Source organism: Cervus elaphus, chromosome 30 (assembly GCF_910594005.1).
Source record: "Cervus elaphus chromosome 30, mCerEla1.1, whole genome shotgun sequence".
In the NCBI taxonomy this organism is placed as follows: domain Eukaryota; kingdom Metazoa; phylum Chordata; class Mammalia; order Artiodactyla; family Cervidae; genus Cervus; species Cervus elaphus.
This window is the reverse complement of record NC_057844.1, coordinates 16,644,176-16,664,874: the sequence shown is the minus strand read 5'-3', so window position 1 is coordinate 16,664,874 and position 20,699 is coordinate 16,644,176. Positions and strand designations below refer to the sequence as shown.

The following is a 20,699-nucleotide window of genomic DNA, read 5'->3' as shown; positions in this document are numbered from 1 at the left end:
CTATTTTGGATAAGACTCAAATCCCTAAATATGGAAAACAGGCACCCAAACCATTTTTAAACTTCATTTTTGGAGACCAGGTTTACTCAGCAATGTGATCTAACAGGAATTTGAGATCCACCGTCTTTAGGTCTGTGTTGAAGTCCTAGTTTGGTTCTTCCTGGCTAAACTGTGGCAAATCACATGGTGTGTTAGTTTCAGAGCTGCAGGAGAAACAAAAAATGCCTATTGTGGAGCCCTACACCAAGCTCACAGGACAAAAATCTCTGAAACTGACCAAGCCCCATAGCAACTGTTGCCCTGAGCCTCCAGACCTAAACTGGCCAGTTCCCGGATCCCATATTAGGTAAAAGAAATACCCATCCTATTATCCATGCTATAGCATCCTAACCAATCACCTAATGCCACCATTCCAGTAGGAATTTCTCTGTCTTGAGTCTATAAAAATTGGGCACTAGCTTGCGAAAGGGTTCAGCTCTCCCTTGAGCTGGCCTGCTGTTCAGTGTCTCCCATTCTGCCTCATGTCTGGAAATTCTTTTCCAACCCATGCATGGACCACGACACCTACCTTACAGGTGCCGCCAAAGATACAGAGGTCACAGCAAGTGAAAAGTGACGGGTGAGGAGCTCTGCAGGAACAGGCTGCCACCTCCGGCTCACCTTCTGAAATCTGCTCAAAGCTCAGAAATTGAGCCAGCGTGAACGACAGATCAGGATTGAGGACGTTGCAGTCTCGAGCTCATGGCGGTCACTGGTTTTCCATCAGCAGAGTGGGTAAACTCCTCTCTGTCACATAAGCCTGCTCACCTACACCCACGACTAGGAAATGAGCACTCTACGGAGAGTCAGGCAGCTTTGCTCACCTTACCACGGTGATTCCTCAATCGTGTTGCATACTGGATCCACCTGGAGAGCTTTTAACCCTCACAGTATCCAGGTCTACCCAAGACCAATTAAGGTAGAACGTCTGCAGATGGTGTCGAGGCATCAGTATTTTTTCAAAGAACCCCCCCAGGTGAGACTACTAAACAGAAGAGTTTGGGAACCTCTTTCTGGCTTCCCCTGTAGTCCCCCGGAGGGCACTTTTCAACCTCTTGGTTCTAAAATTATGTCTAATTTCACAATGGGAGTCAGAGTCCAGGACACCGATCTTGAGTCTCGGTGCCTCCCTCCAGGGGGCCTGTTAACCAGACTCCTCGCCTTATATCCAAGTGGGAGGAGGGAACTGCAAGTGAGCTGAGGGCAACTGGGGGCAGGGAGGTGAGCCTTGGGTTCAGAGAGCACAGAGCAGCCCTTCCCAAACTAGGTGATGAGCAGGGTCACAGAAAAAGAGATCTCAATATCAGATACAATTGGCCAGTTCTGGGTCCACTGAAGATAAGCAGGTTTTTTGATTGCAGAACCTCTCGGACCCTTTCAGTTGGAGTGTGACTATGAGCCTGCCCAAGAGGACTGTCTCCCCCTCATGGAAACCTTCATTTTCTCAGAGCATTTCAAGAGCTGCTGTTTCAAGGAAGACACTCTGAGAAACCTAGAGCAATGTTAGGGGTAGGGCTGGGGTTCTATTCCCTGGGGGACATTTGACAATGACTGGAAATGGTTGTCACAGCTGGGGGTCAGGTGACAATTACTGGCCTCTAGTGGGTCAAGGCCAGGGCTGCTGCTGCTGCTGCTAAGTCGCTTCAGTCATGTCTGACTCTTAGCGACCCCATGGACTGCAGTCTCCCAGGCTCCTCCATCCATGGGATTTTCCAGGCAAGAGTACTGGAGTGGGGTGCCATTGCCTTCTCCGGGGGCTGCTGCTAAACACCCTATAACACACAGGGCAGCCCTAGACAAGGAGTTATCCAGCCCACTGCTGCCAGCAGCCCAGCTGAAAAGTCCTGGCCTTGAGCCCCACAGCCCGTCCCCCACTCTATGGCCTCATCAACAGTAGGTGATGAGAGAGCAAGAAAGACAGGAGAAGGAGGAGGGAAACAAAGGAGGGAAAAGGGAGGAAATGAAAGAGAAAAACAGATGATAAGGGAGGCTGAGGAAGGAGGAGACAGGAGAAAAAAAGAAAAAGAAGCCAGATTCATAATTGCCAAAACTTGGAGGTAGCCAAGAAGTCCTTCAGTGGGTGAACGGATAAACACACTTCGGTACATTCAGACAACAGCACAGCATTCAGCATTAAAAAGAAATGAGCGATCAAGCCATGAAAAGACACAGAGGAGCCTTAAACGTCTGCTGCTGAAGAGCCTGCCTACTGTACGATTCCACCTATATGACATTCTGGAAAGGCAAAACCGTGGGAACAGTAAAAAGATCAGTGGTTGCCGGGGTGAGAGGTAGGGAAAGATGAATGAGCAGAGCACAAAGGAGTTGTGGGACAGTGAATATGCTCTGCGTATCCATGGTGGATGCATGTCATTACACACTTCACCCAGACCCATAGAGTGTACGACACCCAGCCTGGACCCCAGTGTAAGCCATGGCTTTGGGTGACAGGCATGGGTCAACGGAGCTTCATCAACTGTAACCAGAGTGCCCTCTGGGGGAGGGGAGGAGAGGCTGACAGTCGGGCAGGCCTTGGGGCTGTGGAGGAGGTGACGAGGGAATTCTCTGCACTTTGTGCTTCATTCTGCTGTGACCCTGTGCTGTGCTCACTCAGCCGGGTCCAATTCTGTGACCCAATGGACTACAGCCCACCAGGCTCCTCTGTCTATGGGATGCTCCAGGCAAGAATACTGGAGTGGGTAGCTGTTCCCTTCTCCAGGGGATCCTCCCAACCCAGGGATCCAACCAGGGTCTCCTGTACTGCAGGTGGATTCTTTACCAGCTGAGCTACCAGGGAGCCTGCAAGTGCTCAAAACAAGAAAACACACACACACACACACACACACACACATAAACCGCGAAAGCTGTGGTTAGGCCCCAGCCTCCTCAGGCCTTTATTACTTCTCTGAATTGACCAGGCCGCTCATTCTGCTCTTGCACTGGGCACCAGCTGGTAGGGGCAGGCCAGGGGCCCATGGGGAAGGTGGGCGTTATGTGGTGGGGGCGCCCCAGCCCAGTGCCTCTATGCGCCTGGGGGGCGGGGGAGCCTCAGACCCTGCTGGGCTTCTTGGGGTCCTTGCTCTTGGCCGGCATGAAGGCGTACAGCTCCTCGATGAGCATCTCCATCCGGGCGGTGACCTCGGTCACCGTGTCGATGACCAGCTTCTGCTGCAGCTTCAGCTTGTTGTTCTCCCACAGGGCCTTGTTCTCCTCCTGGAAGAGCCTGTGCTCCTCGCGCAGCGCGTGCAGCGCCCGGTTCTCCTCCTGCAGGAGCCGGTTCTCGTCGCGGAGGACCTGCAGGCTCTGGTTCTCCTCCCGCAGCGCCTGCAGCGCCTGGTTCATCTCCCGCAGCAGCTCCAGGGACTGGCTGCCGTCGGGCAGGCCCGGGCCCCCCTTGCCCACCTCCTCCCCGGGCTGCGCGGACAGGGTGCTCACCATCTCCCGCAGGGCCCGGAGGGTCTTGGAGTCTTCCGGCGGGGCTGGGAGGCCCTTGGGCTCCTCGAAGGGGGAGGGGAGGCCGGGGCCCGGGGCCGGCAGCAGCCCGTGGGACTCCTCGTGGGGCGAGGAGATGGGCTTGATCTCCTCGGTCGAGGCGGTCTTCTCGTCGGGCTGGGCCCAGTAGGCCTTCCTCTGCTCCAGCAGCTGCTGCAGGGCCCGGTTCTCCTCGCGGAGGAGCTGCAGGGTGCTGTTCTCCCGGCCGCGGTGCGCCTGCAGCGCCGGCTCCTTCTTCATCGCCTCCAGGGACGAGGCGTTGTCCTTGTGCAGCAGCGGCGACGAGGCCCGGCTGTCGTCGCGGCCCAGCGCGGCCTGGTGCTCCTCCCAGAAGACCTGCAGGATCTTGTTCTCCTTGCGGAGCATGCGGTTCTCCTCGCGCAGCGCCCGGTTCTCCTCGCGCAGCGTCTTGTTCTCCTGAAGCAGGCACTCCTTGGCCAGCCTCTTGTGGTGCAGCTTGTGGTGGAAGGACGAGGACGGGGAGAAGTAGGGCGACTGCAGCCGGCAGTTCTCGCTGACCCAGCGGCCGTCCTGGAAGACGAACATCTCGTCGCTGAGCTGCACCCGCGGCGGGTTGTAATCCAGCTCCAGGTCCGCCTGCGACGTGGGGCGCTCCATGGGGTCCAGGGGCACCGAGGAGAAGCGGTTGAGCGGATAGGAGTGCTGGCTGACCACCCGACGGCTCAGCCTGGGCAGGGCGGCCTGCCGGGCACAGCGAGGGGTCGGGTACAAGTTGTGGAGCCTCAGGAAGGGCTCGGCTGTGCCCCTCTGCGGAAAGAACAGGGAAGCCCAGGGTTAGCGAAGATGAGGCTGGCTGCGCCCGAGGCCGGCTGGCCACGTGAGAGGCCCGACACCCCACGAGAAACCCCGTCTGGGAGTCTGGACCCGCCACCGAGGGTGCGTTTGCACTTGGCCCCGCTATTCGCGCGGCTTTATTCTATGGCGGTGGTGGTGGTGTAGTCGCTCAGTCGTGTCCGACTCTTGCGACCCCATGGACTGTAACCCGCCAGGCTCCTCTGTCCATGGGATTCTCCAGTCAAGAATACTGGAGTGGGTTGCCATTTCCTTCTCCAGGCTCTATTCTAGAATGTCCCAGCAGATACAGAATTAGCGAATACTGAACCGGGACTCAGGGGAGACCACAGAGTTAGGTTCCTGCCAACCTCCAGCGGGCCACATTTTCCTCAACTGATCAATACCTAACTTTTTCTTCTTTTGAAAGACACCTTATTTAAAATGCATTTTGATTCATTAACCTTGAACTTGGGGCCAACAGCACTGTAACTCATGCGGGAAGGAAGCTTACCTAACACAGGTGTCTTCTCCGTAAGGGATATCACTGCCTTCTTGTGCTTTAAGGGGGACTAGACAGCCCTTCAGCAGTAGGCTTGAGGGCCATTTTAGACAGTGAAATCACCGACAAAGAGCACAAGAGTGTGAAAACAAGTGACATGAAACAAACGGTGGAAAGGACACTGTTTCATAGTCAGAGCGGAAACAAGAAGGCGCCTAAACTGGAAACGTGTGCATCCGGTAACTCAAATCATTCACCCTTCTGTGAGTGTCCCTGATAAACCACAAAAGTGCCACAGGTCTGGATTTGGAGGTTGCAAACTAATTTCAAGGAAAAAAATTTAGGCAAATTCACAAACATGGAATCTGTGAGTAATAAGAATCAACAATATAGCATGGAGGTTTTCAAGGCGTTAATGTTGGGAGTCAACCACCTCTGAGTCCTGACCCAGTTATCTGATCAGTTACAAGAATATGGACAGATTATGTGAGTTACCATGCTTTCAAACTGGAGGAACTGCACCCACTGCCTTGCTGCATAGAAATACTTTAGAATTAAAAGATAATGTATGAAAGCACGAAGCAGGGGCTCTCGCACACTTCTGTCATCCTACAAGAAGAATAAACATCATTCTCCTGCTACCCCAGGTGGACCCACAACTGGCATCACCCTAACAGTCACTCAAATTATCCAAGATGGCAGTGCCACTGGTAAGTCCCACCTTCTCCCTGGCCCTATTCAGGCTCATCCTTCACTCTTCCCCACCCCCGAGTTTGTCCTGATAGCAGCTCCTTAAATACCAACAAACACAGTGCCAGGCTCAAAACAGAGTCCTGCTGAAAATTTTGGAAAGGAAAGGCACCACCACAGTCGTGTCACTGACCATGGGAGGTGAACATGTGGTAGTGAAGACATCAAAGGATGCCAAGGGATGCATAAAGAGGAATCTGTGAGGGTGGCCATGCACCTCGAAACCACCCCACAGAAAGAGGATCGGAGTCACAGAGCTTACCTCCGACAAACCAGGAGCGGTCACACTTTTCAATACAGAGTCATCTCAGTGCATTTTTTTTTTTAATTTTTTTATTAGTTGGAGGCTAATTACTTCACAATCTCAGTGCATTTTAAATGCAGATTTTGGAGCCTCTGCTTACAAGACTGATTCATACATTCAGTCATTCATCTGTGTTTCTAACCAGCTCCCTCGGGCGATTCTGGCTTCCAGTGGTCAGAACTGCTCTGAGGGTTGTCGTGTTAGTCACTCAGTCGGGTCCAACTCTTTGCAACCCCATGGACTGTAGCCCACCAGGCTCCTCTGTCCATGGAGTTCTCTGAGGGTTACACCAGGGCTAAACTAGGCCCACAGGTCAAGACGGGGATCACACAGATGCTTATCTGAGTTCTGTTGCTGATAGTGTGAAACTAGAGAACTCGCTCACCTTCTCCGAGACCCAGATTTTCACTAGTACAAAAGAGAGTCAGACTCTGTGATCTTAAAAGCACCTTCCAACATTGAAAGTCAGCAAATGGTACCTGTGAAATGGAAATAATACCATGTGCCTGCTTAGTTCACAGCACCGTTACGAGGACTGAAAAGAGATAATGAATGCAAAAGTGTTTTTAAAACTGCCAGGTGCAATAGAAATGTAAGGTATTGTTATCGAGAAAAGGAGATTTCGCTAATGGAGGAATTCTGAGATGATTCATAAAGCAATGAACAGGTGGGATGCCTCCTGGAGAAGAGGTAACAATTGCGACAATGAATTTAAATAAAAATAAGATCACGGGAGCTGCTTCTAAATACACCAAAAGCATTTCATCCAAGTACATCACAATGCTCTCCAAATATTAATTTCTCATTTCTTAGGTTATTTTCACAATTTTACAGATAGAGAAGATAGAAAACAAGTCAGGTTATTTGCATTTTATATATATATATATATATATATATATATATATATATATATATATATATAAGCATATATAGAGATATAATTTGTACAGTGTATAAAGTTGGTTAGAATTCTTTAAGACCTAAAGAGCTAGATAAATAGAAGTCACAGTTCTGTGCTATTAACTTTGCAATAAGCACATGTCATTAACTTTGTAAGGATGTGCTTAATCTTCCAGAGAGCAAGGGTGCAGGGACATTCTGCGATCAGCACATTATTTACTTTAAATAAATCCAGCCTCAGTAGTTTTCATCTTTCTCAATGGGAGAAGCACACTGGCTCTTGGAACTGAACCTGTGATCTGCATGAATCCCACTGTGAAGAGCCCAGACCATTTCCTGAAATTGAAGGTGCCTTGATCCCAGAGTGAATAAGGAGTCAGAAATCATCTTCATCCTCAAAGGGTGAGGCAACAGAGGTCTCCGTCTCAGTAGTAACATCCTGCTCTCGAGGATGTTATTATGGAAAATGTAGCTTTAGTCAATGATTTATATTTCTATCATGAGAAAGGTAAGTTTTGTGCTAGCCCCTGGGCTGGGTGATCCATCCACTGAATTCATTTAATCCTCACAACACTGATTTAATAAGGGTTTACTATTATTCCCATTTTACAGATGGATAGACTGAAACTCAGAGTAGTTAAATAACCAGCACAAGTTCCACTTACTAAGTCACAAATCCAGTTCTGGCTCCCTGAACTTATTTATGTGAAGCACACATATGGGAAAGCTCCATGAATTTAGCAAAGGGCTTTCAGTACTTGGGGGCTTTTTATTATGGAAAATTTCAAATGTATACAGAAAGAGAGAGGATAGTCTAATACATCTCCATGTATCCATCACCCAGCTTCAGTGGTTATCAAATCAAGGCCACACTTGTTTCATCTGTAACATCATCCAATTTCAGAACTACTCTTCTGCCACTGGCTTATTTCAAAACATAGACATTGTGTTGTTTTATCCATAAATAAGTCAATGTGTATTTTTTAAACAAAACCACAATACCATTATCTTCCCTTTAAAATTTAACAATGATCCCTTAATGTCAACAAATACTGATTCAAAATTTCCCAACTGTCTCGTTTCTTTTTTACGATTGATTTTTATCAGAAAGATACTCTTTCTGATCCAACTGAACCAAAGAGAAATCACTGGTGCTTTATACCCACTCACAGTATCCTTCATGGCCTTGAAATTATCCTACTTAGTGAGCTGCCTGTATTTTATGTCCACATTCTGAACTGGGCAGCCAAGGGGTTTCCAACTATGCCCTCAGCATAAAGGCACTAAACAGAACACCTAACACGCAGGTGGCAGGTCCCCAGTAGTGGGCAGTCTGGGTGCTTGGGCCCTTGTCCTTACGCACGCCACTGGGTGGCTCGGTCACACCCTCTCACCCTCTGACCTTGGTCTTCACTCCTGTGTAATGGAAGGGTCAGTGGCATTATCTCTAAACGCCCTCTTGTCTAACTTTCTCTGGTACAAGGGATCTAAGTTTGTAAACTGGCCTTGCCGTGACCCCAGCAGCCCTCCTTTATCAACCTGGCTGACATCAAGTCCCCTCCTGACGTGGCCAACACTTCCCCAGCAGACCCTGTGCTGTCTCGGTTTCACACCTGGCAACCTAATCCAGAAAACACTGATGGACTAATAGGTCTCCTTTACCTTCTTAACCAAGAGAACAAACCCTCCTCTTATTACTAAGTCTTTCTATTCTTCCTCTTCTCCCACACAGGACCCAGAAGATGGCCAAGTCTAGCATCATTTCATGGCCTAGTTTCTTAGATAAAACACTTACTTTAAAAAATTTGATAGTCATGTATTTATTTTGATGAGTATTAGGAAAATATACCTATTTTTATCAAACCCACAATCCCATGGATAGGATTAGGATAAGCCAGCATACAGCAAATTCTGTTCTGAAAATGAGAGGCTGTAAAGAAAAACAACAAATATACAGGCATTTCAGATATACCAAGAATCATGTTTAAACACTGGGAAGATGCTGAACCAAGACAAATTCTTTCTTTCCCTTATTTCCCTGATTCCAATCAGACCTAACTGGACCTAGTCCGCAAAGGAAAGCTCTTTCTTGGCCTCATGCAAACTCCTTGCCCTAATCAATTCCTACTTTAAACATTCTTGCACCAAATCTTCCTCCACATTTCTGTCAATGAGTCAACTAACACTAATTGGGCTTTTGTTCTCAGACCTGCCCTCAGGGAACTTCCAGTCAATTTGAAAATCAATGCATTAGCACCAGCTATTTCTTGGTGTAAAACCATTAATTCTGATAGCAAAGTATGGGGCACAGAGGACTGGACAACATGAAACCAAAGAGAGTCCCAGCTCTGTGCTGTAAGTTCATGGCCTTTACAAAATCACTTGACTTCTCTGCCTCAGTTTCCATATCTAGAAAGTGTGGGCACTACATTGATTTAGAGCCACCCTCCATGTTTGTGCAGGCTGTACAAAGTCCAACTCTAGAGGATGCCATTCATGACTGGTGTTGCAGTGCACAACCTGTGCAACCATCCACAGCCATTTTACTAACATCTGCCCTGTTTGTTTCAGAGGTCCTGTTGTAGAGTTCAAAAATAAAAGGAGAATATACGACATCTTGTTTATAGGGAGCTTCAGACATGCAAGAATGGTGACCGTGCATTCAGAAGAGAAGTTGCTTAGCATTTCCTTCCATTGTATAGAACAAGGTAACGCAAGTAACACAGAATGACTACTATGGGATGGTACGCTGACTGATTTCCGTATTTATACGTAATATCTTACTGAAAAGAGCTACCATGGGTCTACTGAAGCTCACGTAGCCAGCAGGGATTTAAAACCAGGATATCTGACTCCAAACTGCATGCTCACTCTAGCTCTTCACAGTGCTCCGATATTTTATTCTGCATGTGTTATGTCTTCATTCCTTTGCAGTGGTTTTCATACATCCTGTCCCATCTTCTCCCCAGATTAACAAATTGTAATTCTCTTAGCACAGTCACCTGCCCCTTACTTTTTTGACATCCCCAGTTCTGGAAATCAGAGCAACACGTTTCACATCCAGTGGCGGTATAATGAGTCCGTGCCAATGCACTCATCAACCAAAGTGCACTGAAGGGGGAGGAGGAGATATTAGGTTGAACCACACAACACTGTTACATCATACTATTTTGAGCCCTACGGAGTGATGATTTTGTTTGCCTTAATATTTCCAGTCTATTTGGTAAAGCCATATGCACATTTCAGTTCCCATTTTAAACTGCGGAGCAGGGGCACCATGGGGTGTCCACCCGTCCACCTACATAGCCTTAAAGGGAGCTGCCCTCTGCATACAGGCTTGCTGCTGGTCCATGGCACCATCCTGAGCCTATAATCCAGTGAGGGTAGAGGCCTCAAACTCCCAGTAGCTTTGGGCTTAAAAGTCCCATCTTTGGCTGCTCCTGTGAAAGTCACTCAGCTTCTCTGAAAGTCACCTCAGTGTAGCTGCTCTGCCTACTGCCAGGGGTTTCTGTGAGAGGCCAAGAAAGTGGTCACTCAGGTGTCATCAAGACCAAACAGAGGCCCAGTTTTCCTCGTAAAGCTTAACCGTTCCTGGCCTAAAACACTAGAGCAAATCCTAAATGTCTTTCTCTATGAAAGAACTTGACAAAAAGTGAGCGTCCACAAGCACTCAAGGTCCTTGAGGTACCAAACCCCAGACCCCCTTAGCTGACGTCTGAAGCCAGCTCCTTCTCAGTAGGTCTCAACCAGTGGTATCACAGGCTTGATTTCATGAGCCAAACTAATCTGCCCTTGGGGTCACTGAGCCCTGAACCAGAGGTCTGGGCCAATTAAAAGCCCCTGGAACATCCCTCAAAGTTCTCCTCAGCCTCGGAGGTGGGGTCTCTGGCAGCATGACCCAAACCCCCAGCACAGCCTGGCTCGGTTTCCAAGAAAGAAAGGACAGTTTCTTCCTTGACATGTAGGACATGCCCTCGTAGGTAGGAGAGGAGAAGTGGGGGCCTTCTTCTTGGAAGAACAGGATATAGGAAGGAAGCAGGAGGGGAAGACGAGTGGCTGTGGGGCTCATCACACCTCCCATCGGGTCACCTTTGTTAGGAAGGTGACCCAGAGACTCTGCCCTCGGGAGCAAAGTGCTCCCGGCTGTGACCTAAGGAAGGTGCATCAGCGCGAAGGATGTGGGAAGGGCCCTGGGCACCAAGAGCTCCCGCTCAGACGCCTGAATCCCACCTGTGGTTGAGCTCCATCCTTAGCATCACGCCTGGGCTTCCCTGGTGGCTCAGACGGTAAAGAATCTGCCTGCAGTGAGGGTGGGATATTTCAAAAGAACAGCATGTATACTATCTATGGTGAAACAGATCACCAGCCCAGGTGGGATGCATGAGACAAGTGCTCCGGCCTGGTGCACTGGGAAGACCCAGAGGAATCGGGTGGAGAGGGAGGTGGGAGGGGGGATCGGGATTGGGAATACATGTAAATCCATGGCTGATTCATATCAATGTATGACAAAACCCACTGGAAAAAAAAAAATAATAATAATAAAAAAAAAGAAAAAAAAAAAAAAAAAGAATCTGCCTGCAATGCAGGAGACCCAGGTTCCATCCCTGGGTCAGGAAGAGATCCCCTGGAGAAGGGAATGGCAACCCACTCCAGTAGTCTTGCCCGGACAATCCCACGGACAGAGGAGCCTGGCGGGCTACAGTCCATGGGGTTGCTGAGTAGCGAACATGACTGAGCGACTAACACTTTCCCTTTTCACTCTTTATCCTTCTCCCCAGCATCCTTTTAAAAATACACGTGGTTCTGGAGGGGAAATGTATGAAATCACCAACTACATGCATCGGTCAGATCACCAGCCTCGTGTGTGGCAAATGGAGACCACAGGAGGGATGGCGGCTGGAAACAGGGGAAGGGCTAAGGGCAGAGAGGAGGTGATAAAACCAAAGCGTCTTTCTGAAGCTAAGGGGTGTCCAAGGAACAGGACCTTCGGGGGTGGCGCTTTTGAGGTTGCCGGCCTCCCATCTGAAGAGTTGGGGAACAGAACTGGACAGTGACTCGCCAGTTCAGTTGCCATGCACTGAGATTCTCTGCACTTCCAGAGAAGTATGATCACCACAGACCAGAAGAGATGTCCAAATGCCCCCAGCAGACTCCAAGTCTGTTGACCAAGTTTTTTAAAGCCCTGCTTTTGCCAGCATTACTGAGGGTTACGGTCAGAGAACATTCAGCCCTCTGGGGTTACATTTCAAGCCTGGGGAACCTGAGACCCAGAATATGCTGGAAGGAAAAGCAGCTGCTGCCGCTGCTAAGTCGCTTCAGTCGTGTCTGACTCTGTGCGACCCCATAGATGGCAGCCCACCAGGCTCCTCTCTCCCTGGGATTCTCCAGATCTGCCACTAATTTTCAGACCAGATGACAAGGCTGAGTGTCATGATCATATGCTTAAATCAACTCGGCTCCCGAGTGCCATGAGAAAGTCAATGTTGGTTTTAATAAATGCTAACAGATAAGAGGATAATTCGCAGGTCAATGTAATTGATTTTGATAGAATCCTAACAGTAACAGCAAAGAGGCTAAAGATGTCATCTGTCGCCATATGTGGTAGTTTTAGCTAATTGTTTAACACAGAAGCTTCTGAAATCTTCCTCCTAACACTTTTTCAAACTGGCAGAGGTACAGGCGTTGCCGGCCACAGATTCCATAGCTTCTAACGAACAAACCCAAACAAAGGCGATGGAGAAAAGGCAACAGAGAGGGACAAGGCGGGGCCCTGGAGGGGGCGACGGGACCTCATTCTGACCTGGTGTGGATCCTTCATTAACAGTCTTGCAGGAAGCAGTGCCTTTATGAGATTCACGGAGAGCACTCACTGGGAAAAAGGGAATGCTGGGGAGAACTGAACCGTTATGTACAAAAGGAACCGGGGGTTGGGGGGGTGGGCAAGGGAGGTGGGGGGCGGCACGCAGGGAACTTGGGAAGGAAGTAACACCGATGGCTGGCAAGTTAATGCGCTGGAGAGAAACAGATTAGAAAACACAAATATTTACTGTGAGGAAGGAAGACTGGAAATCAATAAGACCTGAAAAGACCTAAGGGTGATAACAAATAGAGAATCATAGATATTTGCAATGCAAATGAGAAGCGTTCAGGCAGGGTTGGGAGCTGGGGGGGCCAGAGGCACTTTCTGGAGACACAGAGCTGCTCCTGTAATTCCTTCTCGAAACAAATGGACTCGTCTCAGAACCAGAACGAAGCAGAATGTGGCAGATTTGTGCAGGGAGCTCTGGGGCTTGGCAGTTAAGATGGGGGGCGGGGAGGCACCATCTCCTAAAAGCCAGGGAGGAAGCACGCGGCATCTGCCCAGCTTGGGGCAGAGGACGTGGGCACTGACCTGGCTCCAAGCCTCCAACTCCAGCTCCGCCATTACTAGTAGACTTGCTGAGGTTCCAGTTCCGGGTCCTTTACAATCTCTCCCTCGCTCTGCAGGGCCCAGGGCCCCGGACGTGACCAAACCAGGGCTCAGTCCCTCTCCTTTCCTCCCCTTGTTACCCAGGATCAACCCTTCCCCTGCTACCAGCCATTAGCCTCTCCTCTGGGGAGGTCCAGCCAGCACACTGGTCCCTCTCACAGCCCGTTCAGATCATCTAAGCATACAGGTGCCCCTTTACCCCCTGAGAGAAGGAAATAGCCAGCCCACTCCAGTACTCTTGCCTGGAGAATCCCACGGACAGAGGAGCCCGGCGGGGATACAGTCTATGGGGTCGCAAAGAGTCGGACATGACCGAGTGGCCGAGCACACTTCCCCCAGAGTGTGCCCAGCGCGTCCTGGCAGGGGTCTGGAACCCGGTGGGAATGGCACCCTCTGCCGTGTACCCGTGAGGCTCATCTGCCCGTGTGTGGCACAGGCAGCAGGCTGTCCTCTAATGTCATGCCTCCAAGACCCCACTGGGGGATCAGCCCTCTTCCCACACATCCCTGGACAGAGCTTTCAGATCGTTACCTCTGCGTTGGATTCCTCCACCCTACATTTCAGCCCCTCTGGCTGCACCGCCATGATCTTCCACCAGGGCCTTAGGTGACTCTGGAGAAGCGAGGCTGCCCCTTTGTGACATAGCAGTAGAAACAATCCAATCAGGAGGACCCCTCCCGGGAAACGGCTGCTTAGCAGGAGGAGAACTGAGAATGTCCAGCCGGTCACCCGTTTGCTGGCCTCCATTCTGACCCCCTCGGGCTCGTCCCCCTTACGCTCTGTCTCTGGTACATGGCAGGCCCTAATTCTCCCGACCACTCCACAGGACCCCATACCCCTTGGCCCATGTCCCAGGTTCATGGGTTCAGGCCTATGCCCTTTATCCCAAGTCTCAGTTCTAATTCTCTCCCCAGAAGTCCAGAGTAGTTGCTCAATGTGCGTGTATGTTAAGTCACTTCAGTTGTGTCCGATTCTTTGCAGCCCTCTGGACTGTAGCCCGTTAGGCTCCTCTGTCCATGGGATTCTCCAGGCAAGAATACTGGAGTGGGTTGCCATTTCCTCCTCCAGGGGATCTTCCCGACCCCGGGATCGAACCCCAGTCTCTTTTATCTCTCGCAGTGGCAGCGCCACCTAGTGGTAAATAAGCTACTGACGCTCTAATTTTGAAAAGACTGTCACAGACACTTCTAGAGGGCTGGACGGTCTTACCAGATCACCGAACCCATCCCCCTCATTCAGCTGATGAGAAACGCAAGACCCAGAGTGACTAAGTGGACTCCCCCCAGCACACAGCTGGCTGGCAGCTGACCTACAGCCAGAATCTGAGGCCCTGGCTACCGTTGTTCTGCAATATCTTGCTTAAGCTTGGAAAGAGGAGGGTTATTCCGGCCAAAACCTCCTGAGAGGTTACACCCTTCTGTGTTTATCCCTACCTGAGGTAGAACCACATTGATGGGAATTTCTAGGTTTTCAGATCTGGTATCTCTTTTTCTTGTAAAATTTGGCCTCGAGTGCTGTGGAAAAGAGAAAATAGGCAGATTTCTGTTTTCCAGCCCCTCCTCTGAGCCTCAGCTGCTCAACTGCGTAACACAGGACTTCCTACTATTCACTTCTCCCCTCCTGTTAATTATGTACATTATGAGATGGTATCTGATAAGATGCTTCATCAGTCTCTGAACAGAAATTAAGACAGGTCTTATAGCTGATGACAAAGCCTTCTGAAAGTCTTTGGAGCAGAGGTCCCTATACCTACTGCCTTTTCTAATATTACTATTTTCTGGCTCAAGGAAAAATTCATACCAATGTTAGGTGCCAAGTATACGTCCTGTGCAGAAGTTGGTCACCAAAACACTCAGAACATTCCAGAGGTGACATCACAAAACAATATGGTCTTTTTCAAGGCTCATGGTCTCTCTCTGAGCATCACAGGAGGGAATGAGGGGTCTGCTGGCCAGGCATCTGGTTGTGTCCACGTGGCCAGTCAGGGTCGGTGTGACACATAATAGCCCAAACACTGGACCCCTGTTTGGTCATCCTGGCTGACATTTGCATCTCCACTGCCAGGCTGGACTGAGACCCCTTTCCTCTCTCCACAGGTGGCATCTTCTACTTGGATTACTCAAGAAGGAAGAAACCCAAATTGAACTCTTCCCAGACCAAGAGAGAAAAAAAAAAATGGAGTCTGAGATGTTTTCTGACACCAGCGCATTCTTCAATTCTCTGATACCCATTGGAGGTCCTACAATTCAATTCTGACACACCCTACCTGGCGTTAATGCCGGATCCCCCAAGTTAAAGGGCTCAGTCCCCACAGAACTGCCCCCACCTCAGATGCCAGTCAGGAGTCTTGGGCCACCAGTGCGTGCATGCTGAGTCACTTCAGTCGTGTCTGACTCTGTGTGACCCTATGGACTCTAAGACTGCCAGGCTCCTCTGTCCTGGGGGAAATCCCAGCTCGTGCCTGGGATTCTCCAGGCAAGAATACTGGAGTGGGTTGCCATGGCCTCCTCCAGGGGATCTTCCCGACCCAGGGGTCGAACCCGTATCTCTTATGTCTCCTGCATTAGCAGGTGGGTTCTTTACCATCAGCGCCACCCGGGAAGCCCCTTGGGCCACCAGCCTCACACTCAGGCTCACGCTTAGTTGCTCAGTCGTGTTCCACTCTTTGCCACCCCATGGACGGCAGCCCGCAAGGCACCTCTGTCCATGGAATTCTCTGCAAGCAACTGGACCATCAATACTTCAACTAACCAGCTATACATCAGGGGTTTCCACCACCCAATCTTTAATTTCGATCACTGGCTAGAAAAGCTCAAAGAACTTAGGAAAACACTTTACTTACAATTACGGGGCTTTTTAAAAAATAAAAGATACAGCTCAGGAAAAGCCAAATGGAAGAGATGTTTAAGGCAACATATGAGGGGAGAGGAAGGCAGAGCTTCCATAGTCATCAGGGCAAACCACCCTTCCGGCATCTCCCTGCTTTCCTGCATTTCCCCAACCCGGAAGCTCTCCAAACCCAACCCTGTCATTTAGTTTTTACAGAGGTTTCATTACATGGTCATGATTGATTATTTCATTGGCCTTTGAAGATTGAATAATAAAACATACTGTCACTCAAGAAATCTCAAAAGCTTTAGTTACTCTGTGCCAGGAACTGGGGACCAAGACCAAATACATATTTTTACTAGATCACATGTAGCAACTGTTGACACCTGAGCTTCATGAAACGGGCAGTCTGGTCTCCTGGCCTCCATTCTGTCAAATCATTTGTCCCTGGAGGCTATCAGTGGGAACGCTCTTATGTATTTCAAGTCTCCTGTTAGGCAGAAAGCTCCAAACCCATGTTATTATACCACACACAGCGAAGGGAATGATGGATCAGGGCCACCGAAACAACCCACCAAAAGCTCCCACCCCTTAGTCACACACAAGCCTCGCTTTAAGAAAATCCAGTGGGCAAAAAAATCAAAGACATACATATGCAAAAACCAAGAGGGTAGTTAATCCCATTATATTATCAAAGAATGTCTTATTTTCAATGAGAATTTCTCCCAGGGTTTCTTTTTTTAACTTGTATTTTATTTTTTTTATTTGTGGTTATAAACATATAACAAACATATAACCTTAAATTTTCTATCTTAAATATTTTCAAGCATATAACCCGAGAGTGTCAAGAATATCCATACTGCTGTGCAATGGATCGACAGAATATTTTCATCTTGCAAAACTGAACCTCTGTGACCATTAAACACTTCCTCCCACTCCTGCCTCCCCTCAACCCTTAGAAACCATCTCTCTACTTTCTACTTCTATGATTTTGGCGGGGGGGAGGGGGGTGCAGTGGGGGCGGGTGGGAACACCAGACAACATGTAGGATCTTAGTTCCCCAACCAGGATTGAAAATGTGCCCCTGCAGTGGAAGTGAGGAGTCCTAACCACTGAACTGCTAGGGAAGTCCCTATTTCTATGCTTTCGATTACTTTAGGTACCTTATATAACTGGAATCTTACAGTATTTGTCCTTTTGTGACTGGTGTATTTAGCACGATGTCTTCCAGACACCTCCATTTGCGAGCATGTGACAGGATCTCCATTTTTTAAGCACCATAATACGTCTTTGTGTTCATGTACCACATTTCCTTTATCCGTTCATTAGCTGATGAACATCTGGGATTTCCCCCCTCTTGACTACTGTGAATAATGCTGCAATGAACACAAGGGTGTAAATATCTCTTTGAGATTCTGCTTTTATTTCTTCTGGATATAAGCCCAGAAGTAGGATTGCTGGATCATACATAATTTAATTTTTAATTTTTTGAGGAACTTCCATACTGTTTTCCATTGCAGCTACACCATCACTCCCCCCAGCAGTGCAGTGAAGTGAAAGTCACTCGGTCATGTCCGACTCTTTGCCACCCCAAGGATCTTCCCAACCCAGGGATCGAACCCAGGTCTCCCGCCTTGCAGGAGGATTCTTAACCAGCTGAGCCACCAGGGAAGCCCAAGAATACTGGAGTGGGTAGCCAGCAGATCTTCCCAACCCAAGAATCGAACCGAGATCTCCTGCATTGCAGGCAGATTCTTTACCAGCAGAGCTACAGGGCAGAAGGGTTCCCCAATTTTCCACACCCTCATCAACACTGGCTCTTTTCTGTTTCTCCAAGTGTTTCTGTGAGTGATTAACTTTCACACTGCCTGAAAACACAAGTCAGTTTTCCCTTATACACACACCTCACGGAAGCAGCTTCATACCCGCATTAGAGGCTGAGCTGGGAAGACTAAACGGAGAGGGGGCTGTGTGCATCGCCTAGAGCCGCCCGAACAAAGGACTGTGAACCGAATGGCTTAAGACAACAAACATGCATCATCTCCCGATTCTGGGAGACTCATTATCCATTGTTATCTGATCAAAGCCCCTTCCCACCTAGTCCTAGAAGGGGGACTGCTGAGAGGAGGAAGGAAAGCAAATAGGCGCATGGACTGACCTGCCACATTAGCGTGAAAAGAATTTCTTTTATTGAACCCAAACAAAAAGTACTGATAAGAATAAAGAAGGCTGCAAGATAGCAAGGTCATGAGCACTGGTCACTGTGGACCAGGGTACAAATCTGGGGGCTCAGAAATAGTTATTTACTACGCATCTTAGTCAGCTCTGTCTGCTATCATATCCACAGACTGGATGACCTAATGACTGACAATTATTTCCTATAGTTCTTGAGACTGGGAAGTTCAGAATTAAGGTTCCTGATAAGGCCCATTTCCGGGTTTGCAGATGGCCACCTTCTCACTGTGTCATCACGTGGAGGAGAGAGAGAAAAAGAGAGACAGAGAGTGTGTGTGTGTGTGTGTGTGTGTGTGTGTGTGTGTATTCTGGTCTCTCTCTTTTATAAGGACACCAATCCCATCCTTAATACTTCATCCAAACCTCATTACCTTCCAAAGGCCAAATCTTGAAATACCATCAGATGAGGGCTTCAAAATATGAATTTTGGAGGGATGCAAATATTCAGTCCGTATTGCTATGTGACCTGGGCAAGTGACCCCACATCTCAGAAGCCCTGTTTACTCATCTCCGAAATGAGGAAATTACATTTGAGAGTACCTATGTAAAGAAGCCGACAGCAGGCTCTCAATAATCATTGTTTTGGCGCCTTCATAGAAAATTGCCTTTCTCCCTTTGACTTATAACCTCAAAGCAGCTGCCACCCAACTGGTGCTGCTGTTAAAACCTGCTCGATGCTGCATCTTGCCTGGGGGCTTGTGTCTTTGCTTGCTTGATTTGCCTTTTGTTTTTAAGGGAAGAGCATTCCGAGCTGGGCATCCTGCTACCGGCAGTTGCCCATGACGGGTCCCTTCTTCCTCGGCGGGAGACACACATCCATACCCAGTACTGAAAAGCTTCCTTGAGACTGTGCTCCATGTGCCTTGTTATTACTCAGATCAACACCGTCATCAATCATCCACGTCCCGTGAGCGCCCGCCACGAGTGGGCGCGGCACAGAACGGAGGAAGACATGCCTCGGGGGTTTCTAATCTAAACAGACAGGCAGAGCAGACAGAGAGCAGAGGGCAAGCACGCACACTGGCTTCGCACGCCTGCGACGTGCCTGTTGACGAATCGCAGGGGAAAATTCAACAAGCAGAAGACCCCATCAGGGAGCACGGGGCCCCCGTCCTCCCCCCAGAAAGCCACGGCGACTGCAGCTCTCGGCCCAGGAGTCAGAGGTGCGCATGGGGCGATGTGCTGACCTCTCTCTCCTTCTCATTTGTGGAGGAGGAGATGAGGCATGGCATGGGGGAATTACATGAGGCCTGTCGTCTCCAGACTGCATGATGTGCTGGGGAAGGTCCGTTGTTTTCGCTGCAGAGGTAGGCTTCCCTGGTGGCTCAGCAGTAAAGAATCTGCCTGCCAATGCAGGAGACACGGGTTCATGAACAGACATTTCTCCAAAGAAGACATTCAGATGGCTAACACACACATGAAAAGATGCTCAACATCGCTCATTATCAGAGAAATGCAAATCAAAACCACAAGGAGGTACCATTACACGCCGGTCAGGATGGCTGCTATCCAAAAGTCTACAAGCAATAAATGCTGGAGAGGGTGTGGAGAAAGGGGAACCCTCTTACACTGTTGGTGGGAATGCAGACTAGTACAGTCACTATGGAGAACAGTGTGGAGATTCCTTAAAAAGCTGGAAATAGAACTGCCATATGACCCAGCAATCCCACTGCTGGGCATACACATCGAGGAAACCAGAATTGAAAGAGACACATGTACCCCAATGTTCATCACAGCACTGTTTATAATAGCCAGGACATGGAAGCAACCTAGATGTCCACCGACAGACGAATGGATAAGAAAGCTGTGGTACATATACACAATGGAATATTACTCAGCCATTTAAAAGAATACATTTGAATCAGTTCTAATGAGGTGGATGAAACTTGAGCCTATTATACAGAGTGAAGTAAGCCAGAAAGAAAAACACCAATACAGTATACTAATGCATATATATGGAATTCAGAAAGATGGTAACAATAACCCTATATGTGAGACAGCAAAAGAGACACAGATGTATAGAACAGTCTTTTGGACTCTGGGAGAAGGTGAAGGTAGGATGATTTGAGAGAATAGCATTGAAACATATTTTACCATATGTGAAACAGATCGCCAGTTCAGGTTCAATGCATGAGACAGGGTGCTCGGGGCTGGTGCACTGGGATGACCCAGAGGGGTGGGATGGGGAGGGAGGTAGGAGGGGGGTTCAGGATGGGGAACACATGTACACCCATGGCTGATTCATGTCAATGTATGGCAAAACCACTACAATATTGTAAATTAGCCTCCAATTAAAATAAATAAATTAAAAAAAAAAAAAAAGGAGACACTGGTTCAGTCCCTGGGTTGGGAAGATCCCCTGGAGAAGGGAATGACTTACCCACTCC

At 48.9% G+C, this 20,699-nt stretch overlaps 1 protein-coding gene across 2 annotated transcripts in view; it reads right to left on the bottom strand.

The window, feature by feature from the left end:
• Positions 1-2,909: 2,909 nt before the first annotated feature.
• CBY2 (chibby family member 2) overlaps positions 2,910-20,699 on the bottom strand; it is a 127,946-nt gene continuing 110,156 nt past the window's right edge. The window contains exons 1-2 of one of the 2 annotated variants that reach the window (XM_043892099.1): positions 13,780-13,878; positions 2,910-4,299 (exon numbers count right to left, since the gene is read on the bottom strand). In XM_043892099.1, coding sequence (XP_043748034.1) covers positions 3,088-4,299; positions 13,780-13,833 — 1,266 coding nt within the window. In that variant the 5' untranslated portion in view covers positions 13,834-13,878 and the 3' untranslated portion in view covers positions 2,910-3,087. Of the gene's footprint in view, positions 4,300-13,779; positions 13,879-20,699 lie in introns of those variants that run through there. The other variant, XM_043892098.1, reaches the window with a different exon arrangement.